The sequence below is a fragment of the Xiphophorus maculatus genome, chromosome 13, assembly GCF_002775205.1.
Source record: "Xiphophorus maculatus strain JP 163 A chromosome 13, X_maculatus-5.0-male, whole genome shotgun sequence".
Lineage (NCBI taxonomy): Eukaryota > Metazoa > Chordata > Actinopteri > Cyprinodontiformes > Poeciliidae > Xiphophorus > Xiphophorus maculatus.
The window spans coordinates 5367055-5386624 of NC_036455.1; the positions used below are offsets into that span (position 1 = coordinate 5367055).

Here is a 19570-nt window from a genome sequence, read left to right on the forward strand (position 1 = left end):
GAGTTCTGTTTATAAAATATATTTGTGTAATGTGAGGAGAGACCGTTTTTCTTCCTATTTCTATATTTGTGTTTGTGCTACTGCTAGCATAAACACAAATCTAGCTATGCTAATGACACTGCTTCTAAAAGTGAACACTAAATGGCTTCTTCCTTTTTTATTAGAAAACAGAAATTTACAAGTTAAGTCAGACAATGGGGCTGCACAGTGGAGCAGTTGGTAGCACTGTTGCCTTGCAGCAAGAAGGTCCAGGGTTCAATTCCCGGCCCGGGGTCTTTCTGTATGGAGTTTGCATGTGTGCATGTTTGCGTGGGTTCTCCGGCTTCCTCCCATAGTCCAAAAACATGACTGTCAGGTTAATTGGTCTCTCTGAATTCTCCCTAGGTGTGTGTGCATGGTTGTTTGTCCTGTCTGTCTCTGTGTTGCCCAGAACGTTAGCTGGAGATCGGCACCAGCACCTCCCGACCCCACTAGGGACAAGGGTGTAAGAAAATAGATGGATGGAAGTCAGACAAAGGAATTGGGGAAAAAAAACATTTCATGTATAACGTCTTTGACAAGATTGAGCGTAAATCCAATATGGCGGCTGTGACTATAAACTGTAGCAGAGCGTTTTGGCTAAATGGTATTTTGAGGGTTTGTATGTCATTAAATCCATAGAAAGAAGAGAATTTGAAATAATCTGTAGAATATAGGTAGTATTGCACACCTAAAAACTGAAACTCTGGCAATAAATTATCATGAGGAAAATTCATCTAACATTTCTGAAGCATAATATTCAAGAAGTTATCGTATTTTAAGGACTATGCGGCCGAAAAATATCTTTTAAAAACTCGTTTAAAAAAGAACTACAGTATATATTGTTCTCGAGTAAAACCGCTCCCTCTAGTGGATTAATTATAGATTAATTCTTGTTGCGCTGACTGACTAAGCGATTTTGGAACACGGCGCTCTGTCAAAACATTTTAGTCACATTACGGCTTCCGTAGTCAGGAGCGTCGCGGAGTAATGCGTACTGTGCTTCAACTGACTGACTTATCTGACTGTTTTGTTTCGATTAATGCGCCTTATAGTCCGATGCACTTTATACATAAAAAAAGATCGAACCTAGACCATTCATTAACAGTGCACCTTATAATCCAGTGCACCCTACTGTGCGGAAAATACGGTATTTTATGTACTTTATTTAAAAAACAAAAAACAATGGTGTCAGGTTGAGGCGTTTCAATATATGACAAATTTATTGGCACTAAAGCTCAAACATCCCTAATTTTACACACACAAAAAAGAACAAACATCAAATTGCTGAGTGGTTTTAATAATCTGAAATGACAAACAGACTTCAAAAATAAAAATGAAGAAGCGGTTTTATTAAAACTAGAAATTGTGCCTCGAAAGGGGCAACAAAAAGTACGGAGAGATGTTCCTGCAAAATACATAATATTTAAAGTAATGTTCAGAAATTCTTCCTAAGTGTTCTGTAGATTTTATTTTAATTTTGGATCACATTTTTTCCCTGTACATCAGCAATGGTACATTAGTTTGTCTCCCTTATTTTTAAAATTCACACTTTAAAAAAAAAAAGAAGTCAAAGGCAAAACTGAAATAAGTGTAGAAAAATATTTTACAAAGATTCTGAAATTATTTTTGCTGTTTCTCATCGAAATAAGCACAAAAAAAACAGTCCAAGAAGTCACAGATTTTAGTTTTTAGCTTCCAAGTCTGCAGCTTTAACCCTCTTCATCAAATCCGAGAGAGTGCGTCCGATTCCCAAAACTATTCCCGCAGGAACAAGGCTCTTCAAACCTTAGAGCCCTTCGGATAGGTCAAAGGTCAATAAGATTCTTAATATGGAGTCCTTTCACGCTACAAGCTCTCCTCCATTATTGGCGGCTGCGGCTCCATATCCACGCCGGAAAGACGGATCGTGTTCATGTCTCCCGTGCTTTTGAACGTGTAGAGTTCGTTATCCATCATCCGGCGGTCCTGGAAGCCCAGGCTGTCCTGCCGGTCGATGGGAGTGCGCGGACGGGGTGGCATGAAAGTGTCAGAGGGGCTCAGGAAGGACTGGTACTGCCCCTTCTCTGGCTCTGGGTCGGGTTCCTTGACAACCGGCAGCGTCCTGTCAGTGGGACCCGTGAAGGTCTGATAGGAGTCCACCTGCATCCCGTTTGGGAGACTCTCGCTGTCGTTAAGGAGGTGACCGTAGACCATGGTCTCGTCTATGTAGTCGTAGACGTGGGAGTCGTTGTCGGCCCGGGTTTTGACGAAGTGCCTGTCGTTTGGACGGAAGATGTTTCCCTTCCCCATGTAGATGGAGTTTTGGCTGTTCATTTTAGATTTCTTTTTTCTGTAGGAAAAGAAACATGAAATATAACACTAACATCTTTATAGATTATTTATTATGCCTCCCTGAACAAGGTTCGGATATGTCTATGGGCCATCCAAAACATGTTTATTACCTTTTTTGCATGAAATCATTCTTAGATAATGAGATTTTAGTCTTTTCAGTTCTGCCTAGTTCAACCTCCTTTCAGATCGAGCTGCTTTAGAGCGTCCTGTCACTTTAAATCCAAATAAGCTGCTGCTGGCCACAAAACCCCAACTCAACGCTTACACTCACAGTTGAAAATGACTGCACAATTATGCAACCATTCATCTTTGAAAAGCAGAGGTAGAGCCTCCTGCACAACCAACAAGAATGCTGATGATGTTCTAATTTGCACTCACTGCATTTAGGGGTATACACCAGGATTGGCAAAAGCAAACAGAAGAGTTGACGTTATTGATCAAAAGCCAAAAGCAAAGTTTCTGAATTTTACTTCCCCTTCAAACACTAATAAAAATGTTCTACCAGACAAAACATGCTGCTTACCTTACAACTACACATACAATAGCCAATATCAGGAGCAGAAGCAGGACAGCCCCGACTAAACCAATAAGGATGGCTAACAGATCTGTGGAGAAAAAACAAAAACATATTGGATCTGTGTTTTTGAACTGTCTTGAATCAATCACCAGTGTGATTCCTTACTGGTCTTTTTCTCAAGAACAATCGTGGCTTTGACATCAAACTGGTCGCGGCCCTCTGGTTGGCAGTTGGTCATGTTCAGGTAGAAGCTCTGATGGGCTGTCATGTTTTCTGTCCTCATCTTTTCGCTCTCGTCGATGTCAAGGAGATCATTCCCTCCTTCCTGGTGCTTCATATTGATCCTGGCGTGGCCTTTTTCGCATTCGAGTCCACTGATGATAAACTTGATGAGCGCGTGGTACATCCAGGGAAGGTCCACGACCCAAGAGACAGAGGAATGGGGCTTCATTCCATTAGGCCAGTTTGGGGTGGCCAGTATGGTGGGAAACATTAAATTAGGGCTGATCCTGTAGATGATGGCTTCTGAAGAAGAAATGGAAATCATGCAGAATGAGCTTCTCTAAAATAACAGACAATACTGCCCCCATGTGGAGGCTGGAGGGAATGGTAAAATAAAAACTATGTTTTACAGATTCTAACATATATTTTCCTAAATTACAAATACCTTTATTCCATTATTAATAAGATTCAAAATGCCAAGAAATAAAATAAATCAAAACCAAAATTTAAAGATAAAATCACCATTTTATATTTTATTTCTCAGATATGAACGTAAGAAGAACTGGAAATAATTACGGATGTTTTGCTTCTGAACTAAAACCACTTCTTCCATCCCTTTTTGGTTCAGCCAGAGCACGAGAAGCAGCCAGTGAACAAGTTTTAACTTGTTTCGTTCAGGTGTTGAAAAACGGCAAATGATAGTGACTCAAAACAATCCACATTCCTGTAGCTCAACTGCTTCATGCAAGTTGTAAAGACAGCTCCATATCATGTTAGTGTAAAAAATGAACACTTGTTATCTTTTTAATATTGTCTACGTACTTTTATGTTGTTCTGTATGCTTGAAATGGTACCAATAATTGACCTACCACTTATTTTGTTTTTTAAAAATTCCCCCTTAAGGTAGGTTTATTATGACAATGTATTTGGACCATTATGGACAGAAGGGAAAAAAAGTAAATAAAAAAACTCTACATTTCCACCAGAAAGCGCAGAAATTTTTAATTAATCTCAGGAAAAAAAAACAAGAAAATTTCTGAGCTCCAAAGTCAAAAATTTGCAAGAAACAACTTCCTTGAAAAAATATATATTTTCTAAGTTTGGAAAGCTGAACATTTAACTGTTAAATTTTTGGAAATTAAAAAAAAAAAGAAAAAAAAAACATTTTAGTTTGAAAGCCGAAAATTTGATTTTTATAAATTTCCTGATGTTCATAAATTGACAATTTTCGATTTTCCAAACTCTGAAATTTCCAAGAAAAAAAACTAGGAGTTTTCCAAATTTGGAAAGCTGAAAATTTGACTTTTATCAATTTTCTGACTTTTAAAAGTTGACTATTTTCCACTATCCAAACTCAAACATTTCCAAATTCTTTCAAGAGATATAGATCTTAAAATTTCAGATTTTTTTTTCCAAGCATATTTTTGACTTTAAAGCCCACAAATTCCCAAATTTTATTCCAGAAAATTTCAGAGATTAATCTGAAAATGTGAGCTTTTTTGGCAGAAATGTATTCCTCCTTTTTTTCCTGTCTTAATACGCCACTGTAGTTTATTTCCTCCATTGAAATAATGGAAAGCTGGATTTTCCTCAGTGTGAGGCCCCATAAAAACAAATACATTTTAAGTTTTTCACACCTTTTTAACAGGAGAACAATTAATGTACATCTCCTGTAAAGATGTTTCCAAGGCAGGATCAATATATTTACAGACATTTCATTCCTAGAGCATAAATTATTTCACCTTTGATCTCCGGGCTGACGCTGACATTGAGCAAAGGCTCATTAGACCTGACGTCTCGCGGCGTAGCTGTGATGGAGATGTTGGAGTGAACTTGGAGTTTCTGGATCACACCATTGGAGCAGAAGTCTCCGATAAAAGAGCCGTCGTTCTCGGCGACGCGCAGCACAGATGACGGATCGCACTCCTGCCCGGGCAGAGACTGCCGGAGGCTCCCTGTGGGAGACACCAGGTCCAGCGTGGCTTCATGTGGGATGGTGAAGAGCCACGAAAAGCTGTGGAGGGGGATCGGCAAGCAGGAATCCAACGTGGGAACAGAGAGGGGCGTCGAAGTGCACAACGATGCATCTGCACAAGCTGCAATGAGAAGGAAGAAAATCTGTTCAAGAGAATAACTTGCAGCAAATATCCAGAGAGACAGACGTTGTTTTAATCTATGCCTTTCTTAAACAGTAAAGTCTTATTTAATTAACGTAAAACACATCACTACACACCAAATTATCTACTTAAAGCATTAATTTCTGTTAATTTTAAGTATTGAACTGCAAAACCACACAAAATATTATCAAGTATTTCTGGTCTAGTTTCTAGTGCAAAGATCTTTATAAGACAAATTTTACTTAAAAATTACGTTTGAGCAAGATATATGAGCTTGTTTTAAATCAATAATTCTTTAAAATTTATGAAAAAGTGCTAGTTCCACTTCTAACATAGGGAAAAAGTATTACAAGAAGTAAAAACTGAGAAAAAATAATGTTAAAACAAATAATCATGCTCCATGACATGTAATTTTACATAATTTGTGTGAATAAAAAACAGGTAGAAAATACAAAATTTTCAGATTTTCTCATATTCATCGCCCAGATAAACTCTTAAATTATTCCCACACTGAAGGACACCTTAATCCACATTCTCATCCTTGAATCTACAATTATTTATACATTTTTAATAACAACAAGGTCATTATTTCCTTTTTCCTTCAACACCAGTTAGAGAGACAACGGGTAAAGGATGGAAGAAAATTGCTGCAGTTAAAATTAAGTATTGCTTTGTTTATTAATCATATTAGCTTTTGGTATTTTTGCCAATTTTATAATTGTTATTATTTTTAGTAAACTTAATTTCTATTTCATCATTTATCTACCTGTGATGCTTGTTTTGTGAAGCACTTTGGTCAGTTGATTCTGTTGTAAATGTGCTAAATAAATAAACTTCATTATTTCCTTTTTGAACAGAGAAATAAGCTTGTTATGAATTAACCTGCTAGATTAACTGGTACTTTTTAAAAATATATTTTATCTATTTGTATCTTTTGCAGTGACCGAAAGCAAAAAGCTCTTCCTAAACTTTAGAAATTGATTTTTTTTTTTACCAATGACTTTGCTCGCAGTCAGGCGAAGGTCCTCACTTGGACAGTCAAGGAAGGAGAGTTTGGCCGTTTCTCCTTTTGCCACATTTATCGTCTTTGTCTCCACAGAGTCCTTTCTCATCTCACAGAGAGGGTCAGAGCCCACCTTCTCAATCTGCACAGACACTTCCTGTTTGGTTAAATCCACCGTACAGAGAACTAGAAGAAAACAAAAAGCAGGCGTCAGATTTTAAACTCGACCAAACATGATGATCCAAGTCAGATTGCTCCCAGATCTCACCTGGATGGCCGCTTCTTATCACAGAGACTGTGTAGCGCAGGCTGAGTCCCGGCAGCGTTTGGTTTGTTTTGCAGTTCTTCAGAGTCAAATTAAACCCGCCCTGCTGGTGCTGAGGCTGCGGATCCGTCAGAGCTGTTCTGGTCGGCTTCATGCCCTCCTTCTGATACTCCACCACCACCACCTCGCCTTCGTTCAGACACTCTGGGGCCGAGTGTTCACTGAACTGAACTGAGTAGTTGTGCATGCCGGGAATGCTGAACTCCCACAGGATCTGCTCGTCATCCGGGAACTCTTTGGGATAGTTGGGCGTGATGATCTCGGTGTCTGACACGCCGCGGGGCAGATTGACTTTCACTATGGCCGTCGCTGGAGAAACACAAACATGAAGAGTTGAGTTGGGAACCATTTAAAGTAGCGGTGCACCGACTGCAGTTTACTGACCGATCGCCGATCTTTGAAAAGCCGATCCAGATTTTCCCCAATACCAATTTTTCTGTCTAAAATGTTGCTAAATATAGCAAGAAAGTCACTGAGTTGGTAACAACGGAGTTACTATTGTTAACTGTAAACGTTCGGGGAGGAGAGTGGTTGATTTGTAGACCTTTACTGAAGTAGATGAGACCGGCTTCACATGCAACTATCGGCAATCGCCCAAAATAAAGGAAAGTATCGCTGATAAATGGGCTGGCCAGTAAATTGGTTTATTCCTAATTTAAAGTTATTAAGACAGGATTTATAAACGTCACATGACAATGATAGAAAACTTGTACCTTCTGTTGCACTGCAAAAAACTAATCTTACCAAGTGTTTTTTGTCTAGTTTCTACTGAACAAATTGTCTTATTTGAAATAAGACAATCAACTTACATGTAACTTTTCAGCAAGATCATCAATTACTTGATATTGATGAAATAGTACTAGAACTAGTTGATAGGAAAAAAGTGTTGATCATCAATAATAAAGAATTATTGATTTAAATCAGGAGCATCAAACTCATTTTCATTTTGGGCCAAATCTAAAATCTAAATGTTCTTAAAAGGCCGGTTGTGCCAGAATGTGTTGATAAAACCCATTAAATTGTTAAATTATCAATAAATAGCCGTTTTATCATTCACTAAGTGGTTCTTAAAGTTAAATAATATTGAACATCTATTCACACTGATCAGTCCATCCAGGATCTTATGATTGTTTTTGTGTTTTTTCTGCAATTAAAATCACGGATTTTGTGGTGCTAATTTAGAAATATTTGTAAAAAAAAAAAAAAAAAAGTACAATATTTGTGTTAATGTATAATAATAAATGTGACTTTTTATTAATTCCCGTATCGATCACAGACTATAACATGACATAATGTAAGGCTGAAGCAACAGTCACTTCAACTCAATGTTTTTGGCCAATTTTGAGAAAAAATCTCACTAAAATCTGAAAAAAAATCTGTTGATTTTGTGTGAATTTTGCTGATTTATGAAAGACTGGAGGGACTTGTAGATGTAATTTGGAGTCTAGAGGACCTAATAATAAAGCTACAGCGAGCCAGATTTGGCCCCCGGGCCTTGAGTTTGACACATGACTTAAAACAAGCTCCTGTATGTTGCTCAAACGTTACTTGTGTAGTTAGTTTACAAACTATTATGGACTAGAAACTACACCAAAAATACTTTTTTGCAGTGTAATGATTAGATTTACATAATATATTCACCTTCTCACCAAAATTGGAAAGCCTTAATTTACGATTCTTAGCCAAGAAAGCATCATTACATTTTCCAGAACAACCTGATCCAATTCATCACATCCAGCACCAAAGGCTACAGCAACAGCAAATTTATTTTATGCAAATAAATTGGATTTTATTTGGTAAAACGCCTTTAGACAACATTTGTTTGTATTGGTGCTGGATTGCAAAAGCACATCGGTGCTTTTATGCAATATTATTAAACAAGCCACTTTGTAAGAGTATTACCTTCTGACTTGGGTCCAACTTTTAGTTGGAAGTCCAAAGGGTCCAGCGTCACATCCGACGGCACCGTCAGCGTCACACGGCCCTTGAACTGACCCAGTACTGAGGTCACCGTGCCGCCTTTGCAGAAAGTGCCGATGGTTGCCGGGGCAGCGCGGTGGAGATAGAGGATGACGGAGTATGTGTGGCCATCTGGACACGTCCCCTCGTTGGGAATCTGTCGCAATCCAGTTCCTGGAAAGTCCAGGTGGAAAGCCTGAGTGGATTCAACCTTTATGTCCCAGGTGAAGGTCCGGTTGAAGTTGGGAAAAAACTCCTTCTGGGCTTGGATGGTGTTGCCTAAGCAGGAAGTCTTTGAGCAGTCTGATGACAAAGCAGAGAAACAAAATATGGATTCATTTTGTTGTTTTATTTTTTCAGAACAGGAGTGAATAAGTATGGAGCCCCCTAGAGGACACGGGGAAAAATGTTTCTTCTGCGTCACCTTGCAAAAGTTTAGCATTCCCTCGCAACGTGTTGCCATCTCTTTCATCCCTTCCAAGATATAAACAGAAACTTTCCGTAAGAAGGAAAGAAATAAAAAAACAACCAAACTATCTGGACTATCTCTGAGTTATTATCACGGGACAATAAAGTCATCTGACTGATTTTATTGTGTCTTTTTGTCTGAATGGTTAATAAAGGGATGTTTTCATGTGCAGTTCCATCTCTACACAATCAGACATAAACATGCAGTAAGTAAATCAAGTTTTTGCACCAAAGAGTTAAGAATATATTAACACGTTTTCACTGAGGCTCTTTAAATATATATATTTGAAATTTTAAATGGACATTTGTGACTGTATACAAAATAGATCAGGGTTTATTGGCTTATTGCGAGGGAACGCAAAAGACTAATTCTTCCCCAGGTCCCCTGGCGTGAGGCGTAAATATTTACACCTGAAGTAAATAAACTGGATTTTTTTATATGAGAATGGAGATGTTAGGAGTTTTAACAGGTAAAAAAGGCAGCAATTATCTTAAAGTCCTGGAAACGGTTTTTAATAATCAGCAAGACACGCAGGAGCGTATCCATTACTTAAAATATAAACAAAATCCTAATTATGATGGGTAATTACGACGTCTGCTGCTTTAACTTGAAAAAAAAAAAACAAAGTTAAGGCTCTCAGATAGTTAAAATATTTCATATGTGGCTTCTCTACTGATGAATATTTTTATTTTCATACCAATACCTCTGTTTATCTCCACTGCGAAGACATTTTGCGGGTGAAGACAAGTAAATTCCACCGAAGCGTTGCGAGGATTTTTCAGTCTGGTTGGAGATTTGCAGTTTTTTTGGGACGCCTCCATTACGCAGCTCTGACAGTCTGACTCCTTGACCTCCTTCGTGATGATGAGGTTTGTGTTAGGGTCAGAGGTCACATACATGGATCTTCCACCTGAAAAACAGACATGAAGAATCCGTTAAAGCATGTAGAATGGAAAATGTTGATTTCTTTCAAAATAACATTTATGGTTACTACAACAGAGATTAGGGACATACTAGGAAAACATTACAATAATAAAGTTAAAATAATTGGATAATAAAATCATAATATGAGAATAAATCCATAATATTACAAGAATAAAGACAAAATCACTGGAAAATATAAATGCCAATGGGACTAATAAAGTTAATTAATACACTTTATTGTATTAGATCCGTCTATCTCATACAAGTATAAAGTCAAAATAATATGAGAATAAAATCTAAATATGGAAATAAAATTACAATATTACGAGAATAATGTTGAAATATTATGAGAATAAAGTCTGAAGAATTTGAGAATAAAGTTGTAACATGAGAAGTAATATTATGAGAATAAAATAAAAATAAAAATTGAGAATAAAATCAAAGTATGGGAATAAAATTACAATGAAAATAATGTCAAAATAATACAAGAACAAAGTCATAATATTATGAGAATAAAGTCAAACTATGACTATTCTCAGAGTATTATGAATTTAATCTCGTATTATTTCTACTTTATTCTCATTATTGTGACTAAATTCTAGTAATTTTATTATTTTCTAATACTCCTTGTATTCTGTCATAGGCTCCTTTATTAAATGTTGTTAAACTATTGTCTCACGTCTCGGTGCTGCTGTCGAACTGAACACGGTCCGGCCCAGTTCTCCTCCTTTGGACACGTCCACCGTCACAGCCGTGTTTCCAAACAGCTCCAGTTGAGACGCTGTCCCGTCTTTGCAATAACTGCTGGTTCCCCTCTGTCCATCGGTCCTCGTGGTGTTGACCGTGTACTGAATACCATCCCCACAATTCTCTGACGCAGATTTTTCCTTCAGTCCAGGAAACTCTAAAGTTAAAACAGTTCTGTCTGGAACAGTAACGTCCCACGTTAGGGTTTTTTTGAAGCCCTTGAAGAGATCCAGATCCATTTCGGCCGAAGCCGGAGTGCAGGAAGTCTGAGTGCATTCTGAGAGAAAGCAGAAAAGAAAAACCGATCAGCAATATCAGTTAGCTTAGCTTAGCCAAACTAAGTTTCATAAAGATCTAGAGCAGAGTGTCAAACTTATTTTGGTTTTGGGCCAAGTTAAGATCCTAAATGCTATTAGAGGGCCAGAATGTATTGATAAAACCCGTCAAAATTTTAATAAATTCTTAAAATTAAATAATGTTGAACATCTTTTCAGTCCCTCCAGAATTTAACGATTGTTTCTGTGATTTTCTTTGCAATGAAAATCAAAGTGTTTGTGGTACTAATTTGGAAATATTTTCACTTATGTATGATGGTAAATTTGACTTTTTATAAAGATCATGGATTATAATCTGACATCAATTAATGTTGAGGCAGCTGTTTAGTACAAGTTGGAAAGTTTTTGACAATTGTTAAGAAAAATCTGCTATAAACTGCATTCGTGGAAAAAAAAATGTGGGGATTTGTTGATTTTGCATGAATTTCTACAATAAATCTCAAGAAACTGAAGGGACTGATTGATATAATTTGGCAATAAACAGATAAAAACTGCACTGATTTGATTGATTACATTATATTTGAAAGTGTTTAGTCTAGAATCTAAAGGGCCACATAAAAAGCTACGGCGGGCCAGATTTGGCCCACGGGCCTGGAGTTTGACACCTGTGATTTAGAGGGAGTACATTTTTACCTATTTTTGTTGTCATCGTCATGGTGAACACATCTTCAGGTTTCAGGCATCTGAACTCCAGAGGGAGTTTTTCTGCACTTTTTAGAGTCTTTTCTGTTGCGTGGCAGTCAGGACTGGCGCCGCTGGTGACACACACTTCACACTCAACCTTCCCAGGATCCCGGGTCAGAACCACAGTGGAAGCGGGACCAATAGTGACGGTCATTGCTCGCTCTTGTAAAGAGATTCAAAACAAATCAAAAGCAGTTAATTAATGCTAATCACTTTGTAAGCTCTGCATAAAAAAGGCTCCGGATGCATTAGACCGTATTTTACTGTTTCATTAAGCCTACACTGTAAAAACACAAAATATTACCAAGTATTATTGGTCTAGTTTCTAGTGCCAATATCTTAGTGCACTTGAAATAAGACACACTAACTTAAAAGCAGCTTTTCAGCAAGATATAGAAGCTTGTTTTAAGTAAATAATGCTTTAATATTTATTTTAAAAATACTTGTTGTATTGGCAGATAAATTAATTGCTTTGTTTTTCAAGTTTGCTAAGATATTTGCAGTAGAAACTAGACCAAAAAATAGATTTTGTGCTTTTGCACTGCAGTAGGTTGGGTGACCCTCTGACCTCTAAATCTAAGTTGTAATCTTGATTATGTGAATTATTCAGTTTTTCTTTCAAACGGTCACTGCTGAAATTATTTAATGTGAGAAAAATAAATCCTATGAATGCTGACGGCTAAGTATAGAGCCACAATAATCACCAGCAACACAGGTTTTTCCAAAGTTAGCCACATGCTAATCATCGAGTACAGTCATAACATTTTCCTATAACCAAATTATGTTCAGCGTAGCACTGTGTAAAGTCTGACACTGAAAAATCTCCATTCGTATGGGCGGATAGATCTACCATATTCTTCTCAATGTGTATCCTCAAAACAAACTGGTAATTCTGGCCCTGGTAACATGCACTAATAACATGCCATCCGTCGCCGGGCTGTTGCAGTAGAATAACTCAGTTTAATAAATAAAACCTGGAGATGTAGGTATGATTAATTTAGTGCAGTGCGCCACAGCAAAGGGAAAAATAACGCAGAAAAACCGTTAAACAACGACTCTTTTCCCCTCGCTCTCAGTGTATGCTACGTTGCACAGAGAGCGTAGCCGACGCTGAGGGAAACACTCCAACATTCAGTCTGTTCAAGTATTATATTTTTAGGCTTTATGTTTATTTTGTGATTATTAGTAAGTGATTGCCGTGACAAATTAGCTACTGCTGCTATTAGCTAATCTAAAATTGTAGTGGTTGATTAGCTTATCTAAATACCTGCTCAGCAAAAGCACCAACTCTGCCAGAGTTGGTGTTTAGGTTGCTTTTTTATTTATTTTGTAACTGAACCAAAACAAACAGAATTCCACATCACATCTACATGTTATGGTTGTCATAGTCAAGCTAGCATGACTGACCTGCTTCCCTCGCCACTGTTATCTTTTCTTTGACTTTTTATCTAGTTGTCCTAATGTTGACAATTAATAGCTAGGCACTGAGTCCCTTTTTCATTTAAATATGAAGTGTACATTTAAGATTTAGAACGTTATATTGATAATTTAACAGCTAGAACTAATGGTAGTCATCGTCGGCCAGCAGCTTTTGGAGACGGGAGTTGGGGGCGGGACCTTACATGTGTGACATCACGCTGCAAGGGATCCATAGGTCCATAAGGCAATGGGACATTACTGTATACCGAAACTATTTTCCCCTAAGATCAGCTATGGAATCAACGTTTCGCTGAAATATCTGTAAAGAAGAGCTGGAACAGTTCTTACTCATTGGTGCAGCCAAGGCTTGAAACAGGACAGACTCCACCTGTGTGTTTGGTTTGGCTTCCAGGGACACCACGGCCTGATCGGACAGGTCCAGTTGGGTCTCGCTGCCACCCCCACAGTATTGAGTCGGGACTTCTTTGCTGGTTTCAGATGTGACCACTGAATACTGCCGTCCATCACTGCAAGGGTGTGGAGTCCTAGATAGTCCATTCCCCAGGACCTTCAGACTCACGAGGGTCTTTTCAGGCGCCTTCAGCTTCCAGGTGAAGGTTCTGGAGAACTCCGACAGGAGGGACGACTGAACTTCTACCGTCGCTGGTTTGCAAGCATCTTTTGTACATTCTGTAAAGTGGTTTAGAAAAATGCGAAAGGCACAATAGTTAAACTTGTTAAATTGTGGTGCTAGAATAGCAACAATTATTGTTCTGACCATCAAGCAAATGAAAAAGTAGCACATTCTGCAGATTTTTCATTTAACCACTTCAAAATTTTAATACAATATTAGAAATGCATTAAAAGATGCAAATAATTGAATTCCTTTTTTAAGTAATAATATAAACTTTTTTTTAATACCGTAGCATTCCTTTGATAAATCTGAACCAGGTGAAGCTAAACCTTTGCCACTTGAGGAGTTTTGACTAAAATGTATTTAGAACCAAATGTGTTTTTATCTTAAATGCAAAATGTACAACTTGTTTGTACAGTTTTGATTTAATTATTGCTCTGAATGTTGTTGTTTTTTCAGCAAATGATCATTTTAAGATTCTTTAAACTCCAATTAATGATTAATCAATCACTAAATTAGTTGATGATTATTTCAATAGAAAAATCCTGCAAAAAAGTGAAATTTATCCCAAGAAAAAAAAACATTCCTGATATGCTTTTTGGTAAAGTTCACAATTGTTTCTCACGTTTACATAAGCAGCGATAACATTATAATCTCCTCTTCCTGTTGACTGAAATTTCACAACATTTAGTCTTGTATATTCTTGTTTATTATTTGCATAAACCTTAGTCCAGCAATAATCAAAATACCTGCACAAATCTATTTCCGCACAAACCTTTTCTTAAATTATTAAAAAGGACAAAACCAATAGAACAAATAAATTAACAATGTACTCTGGGATTAAATTGTGCTTAAACTTACCAATTAAACTGGTGATTGTTACATTGTACGACTGTTCGACGGGTTGGGGGCATTTAAACAGCAGCTTCACCTCCTTTTCAGGCTCTAATTTAAGAGAAAGTTGGCAGGAAGTCTGACTGTCGTTGACGCCACTGATGGTGCAGACGGTGCAATCAGGCTGCTGGCTGGAAACGGTGACATCTGAACCTTTGTTTGGCTTCACCGTGGTTTGAAGGGACTCTGAGGAAAACATTACAGAAACTGATTGAAAACATATAAATAAACACAAAATCTGAAAACACAATGCCAAAAAAATCAGTAAGCATGTCAAACGCTGCAGTTCATGACAGAACGATTAGAAACGGACTGAACAAGTATTTCTTGTTTGGTAGTTACCTGATAGGCGGGGTCAGCCGTACATGAATCAATTAATTGTTTGTATTTTGCAATATATCTGGTTACAACCCAAATAGTAAACATGGTAAACCATAACCCATTAACTTTAGATAAGTTTACTTCATGTTTTATTTATTTTCTTTCCCATTCACAATCATGCATTTAGACTTTTGTTTTTAGAGACAGTGATTACGCTCGACTGACTTTCCTGTTTGGATCTCTGAGTCAGAAAGATAAACTCACATCAACCTGGGCTTAGACTTGATATTGTGAAACTCAGTGTTTCAAAATTATAGACAATTATTATAACGGTAAGAGTGGATTCAGTGGTTCAAGGATACAGCATTTAAAAAGGAAATGGTACAGAAAATAGAGCTACAGGATGTTGATTGACAGCGCTAAGACCCTCCTCTTCTTGGCTCTGATTGGTTGTTTCTGGTTGGTGCATTTTTTTTTAAACATTTCAAAAGCAGCTCAGGGAGAAGATTGATCTTTTCACAGATCATCTGTCTCATAACATGCTGTCACGACATGGTGACAGTTTTAATAAATATGTAAAAAACATTTTTTCTTTATAAAGGTTACATACTGCAGCTTTAATTAGTAACAACATTGATAATAGCAGTAATTATTTATCATATTGATATGAAGTGATGACCAGATTCTTAAATTTTATACTGTTTTTATGTTTGGACATGGCTTGATCTTTGTGTTTAAACCATTCCACAGCTTCACGTACCGATATATACCAAAGCTTTTGTATATCGGCATATTGCCTGTCGCAATAAATAAACAAGCTTAATAATTTCCATTTTCATGATTTCTTTCTACCATAATTGGATGACAAACTCTTCAGTCTGGTGCTTTGGTCTCAACTATCCCCTTTAAAAAAAAGACAAATAATTATTAAGGATTTTGAACATATCACATTTTGTACTTCCATCTATGTTCTAAAAACAACCCAAGCGCTTACAAAAAAGAAAAAAAACACAAAAACATACAGCTGTTAGGGGAATAAGTTCATATTTTTGGTAAAAGGAGCCATTTTAAAAAAACCTCCAAACTGGGGGCATTGGGCCGTTTCCTAGCAACCCCAGCCAAGCAAAACCCCTGTTACCTAGCAACCACACTGAGCTCCAGAACGTTTGGTCAGCTTGTTTAACAATGGCTTTTTTAAAGAGCAATTTTGTTTACAGAGACTTAATGATTCATTTTATTTGTTGTTTGTTGTTTTGTTTGTTTATTTTGGACATTATTTAAAATGTCTTCCAGTTTCAGTGTTAAATGTTCATTAAAATGTGGAGTTTATTGATATTTGAGAATGAGTTCTCGCATTATTACGCCATTACCATTATGTTACACAGAAATGGTCTCAAAACAACAATGTTATCGTTTATCGCAATAACTTCTGGGACAATTCTCAGCTAAATCTGTTATTGTGACGAAGATTCAGACTCGGCTACCTGAGAAACTGATAGTCATCCAGGAAATGACTGCTTCACCTTATGGCTGGTAAAGTTGGCTAGGAGAGATTGCTGGTGACACATGAGCAAACACTGTTGCCAGGCACACCTATCCAACCGACAGAAACGATAAACCAGAGCGCGTTAATTAGAGTAAATCATGAGTCATAGTAAACAAAATAATTAATTTCATTTCTATTTGAAAACCTACATCTATAGTTTTGCACCAAGCAGATTGTTAAGCATCCATCTGGCCTAAACTTTATGGATTACTTTATGGATTATATTCCACAGGAACTAAGTAACATTCCTCTTCAATCGGCTTTGTGTTGACATGACTGCATTGCATCACACACAAAAACTTATGGGCTGCACAGCCACCGCTTGTTCTTCCACATCCCAGAGGCATTTATCTAGATTCCCTCAACCAGCCTGGCGGTCAGCATTATCTTTTTGACTTGGCAACAGGACTGAGATAGAAGATCATCTATAACACATTAGTTTTGTAGATAAAACTCGAAGAGTTTACTGAAAGCAGGTTGGAGTCGTGCTTTAAAGAAATGCTGCAGTGGTTTTAGAGGAGGATCCAAACGAGGTTCTCCCTCCGATGGAAGTGAGAGTTTCCAAGCAAACATGAAAACTTTCATTCCAGTTATTTTACAGTTTTCTTTGGAAATTTTGTCCATTACGAAAACAGAAAAAAATGGAGAATGAACTAGCTTTTTTGTATAATTTTTATCTTACAAAAAGACTTTTCAGCAAAATATACAAGCTTGTTTTAAGTCAATAATTCCTTAATATTGATGAAAAATAACTGGTGAATTATTCCACTTATAACAAGACATTTTTCCCATGTTAGAAGTGAAACAGTAAACAGAGTAAAACTTGTAATTGTATCAATATTAATGAGTTATTGACTTAGAATATCTTTTTGACAAATTACTTGCGTGTAAGAAATTTGCCCTATAACTGAACCAAAAATACTTTGCAAGGTTTTGTCTTTTTGCAGTTCTGATCTGAACAGGACAATACCACAAAGGCTAAACACAGCTTTTCGTTAGCAATGCAGGAGTCGGGACCTTTTAGCAGTAAACAATGGTAAATATTTGATCATTTTTATCTATAAATCATAGAAATAATCATAAAGCTCCTCGACAGAGCTAAGTGCAGTTTCTAGAAAGACGACAGTTTATATCCAAACACTGCATGTAATAAAACACCCACCAGAATCATACTCCAGCAGCAGATTGTTGGTTAATCATTAATGAATGAAGTCATGCCTCCAGGAAGGAGGCTCCATTAACGCCTCAAAGCTTTTGAAAACAGAAAGCTAAATATAAGAGCTGAGCAGCTCTGCTCACACTTATGTTGTGTTTTCCATTTCTTAACGTATTCCCATCATAAATGAGGATGCATTAATGTTCTTTGCTACTCCAGCCATAAAGTCATGGATGATTCAAGCTGAGCTCATCTCCAGCAAGTGACCCAAAAAGGTGAAACTAAGCAAAATGGTGAAGTTAGCATCAGATTTGAACCTGAATAAAGGGCTATTCTGCTGCATTTAACAAATTTATCAAACATTTGATCCACTAATGAATACATACTCTAAAAATTACAGTTTTCTGATTTGTGAAAGCTTTATTTGGTTTATAAAAAGTTTTAAAAAAAAAACAAAAACAAACTTTTTTTAGCCTGAAATCCCCTTACATGACATCTAGACAATCTTCACAGCTTTACATTATTCACACAGGATATAAAACAGTGTTTTATTTCATAAAAATGAATAGAATAACACTTTTACAAATGCCCATTTATATTCTCTATAGTCTGCAATTAATTTAGAAAAATTATGTTAACATTTGGACTATTAAAGTTGTCTAATGTTCAGTCTGGATGGATAATAAAAGGCTTCAAATGTCTGCATTTGCTGGTGTTTTAAGACATGATCAAAGGTATTAAAAATCACAAACTGGATTTTATATAATCTGTCATTAATGTGAAATGATTTTGTCTGGATTTCACATGAATGGTGGCTTATTTTTCAAGATTGACTCCATGTAAAGTAATGTCAGCGCAGAAAAGGCCTTTTAATAATAAAACTTTAAAAGTTACAATCTATACTTTGTCAGGTGTGTAAAAATAATAGTGTAAAGGTTATGTCTGGTTTAGTTTTTAAAGCCAGACCTAATGTAAAATGATTTCAGGCCAAAATGAAAGTTTTACGGTTATACTTTTTAGTTTTTAATAGTAATTCATCTACCTGGGATCTTCAACTCTTAAATTTGCTCTTCAGAAGCTGAATAAAGGTCAGATTCAGGAATGAAGACAATGATACTAAATATCAGACTGCATTCCAAAAACGTATGTAATAAAAATAAAATAATCTGTTTACAGCATTTTATTAGAGCCTGTCAAACATCATTAAATGAGTTGGAATAGCCCTTTAGTCACACACCGTGCTGTGAATCAAACACGAACTTCAGCGTCATGAATGAAAGTTTGTCTTAAACAATAAGGGCGTTTTGCAGCGCATATATTACATTTTACACATTTTAACCCTCTTAAACATTAACATAAGACGTTAAACACGAACACGAGTCTGTAACAAATTAATATTTCCAGCTGCCAGATGCGTTTTCCCCTCACCTGATGAGTCCAAAGATGACACAAATAACAGCGCCAGGAGAGCGCATGCTCCACAAAAACGCATATTGACCATATGGAAATCCTTCCGATTAAAAATAATAATAAAATATTTTAAAAGAAACTAATCCAGACTCGCTTTTCAGACAAGCGAATGCATTATTTTACGGTCACTTTCCAACCGCAGCGGAGGCGCTGACAGCTACTTCCTGCTCCGGGTTTCTTGCGCAGGAGCGGAGGGCGTGGCCCCACAGGTGGGTTACCTGTTCCAACTTGACGCCGCGAGGAATCCTGCCCAGCCGTTGAGCAAAACTAAAAGAACCACGGGAGACTCACTCCACGCGTGGGATGAGAGTAAAAGTCATGTGCAGTGAGTGTGGCACAATGGGCGCCCTATTTATAAGCAGCCAAACATGCCAACAGATGGCTGGCATGAGGCCGTGGATCCCCGACATGAGGCGTGGGACGGGCGTGGACGCTCCGGAATAAGTCCAGGGTGTTTATTTATTTAATTGTGTTAG

General features: G+C 37.1%; 1 protein-coding gene across 1 annotated transcript; it reads right to left on the reverse strand.

Moving 5' to 3' along the window:
- Window positions 1–1214: 1214 nt before the first annotated feature.
- Window positions 1215–19282, reverse strand: cdcp1 (CUB domain containing protein 1). The gene is made up of 13 exons (XM_005796498.2): window positions 19053–19282; window positions 14569–14787; window positions 13422–13763; window positions 11604–11816; window positions 10568–10912; window positions 9668–9874; window positions 8439–8798; window positions 6480–6845; window positions 6203–6397; window positions 4834–5187; window positions 3035–3394; window positions 2876–2957; window positions 1215–2350 (listed from the first exon to the last, which is right to left on the reverse strand). Exons 1-13 carry the CDS (start codon window positions 19123–19125, stop codon window positions 1867–1869), a joined length of 3600 nt encoding a protein of 1199 aa, XP_005796555.2. The 5' UTR covers window positions 19126–19282; the 3' UTR covers window positions 1215–1866.
- Between the last annotated feature and the right edge of the window lie 288 nt (window positions 19283–19570).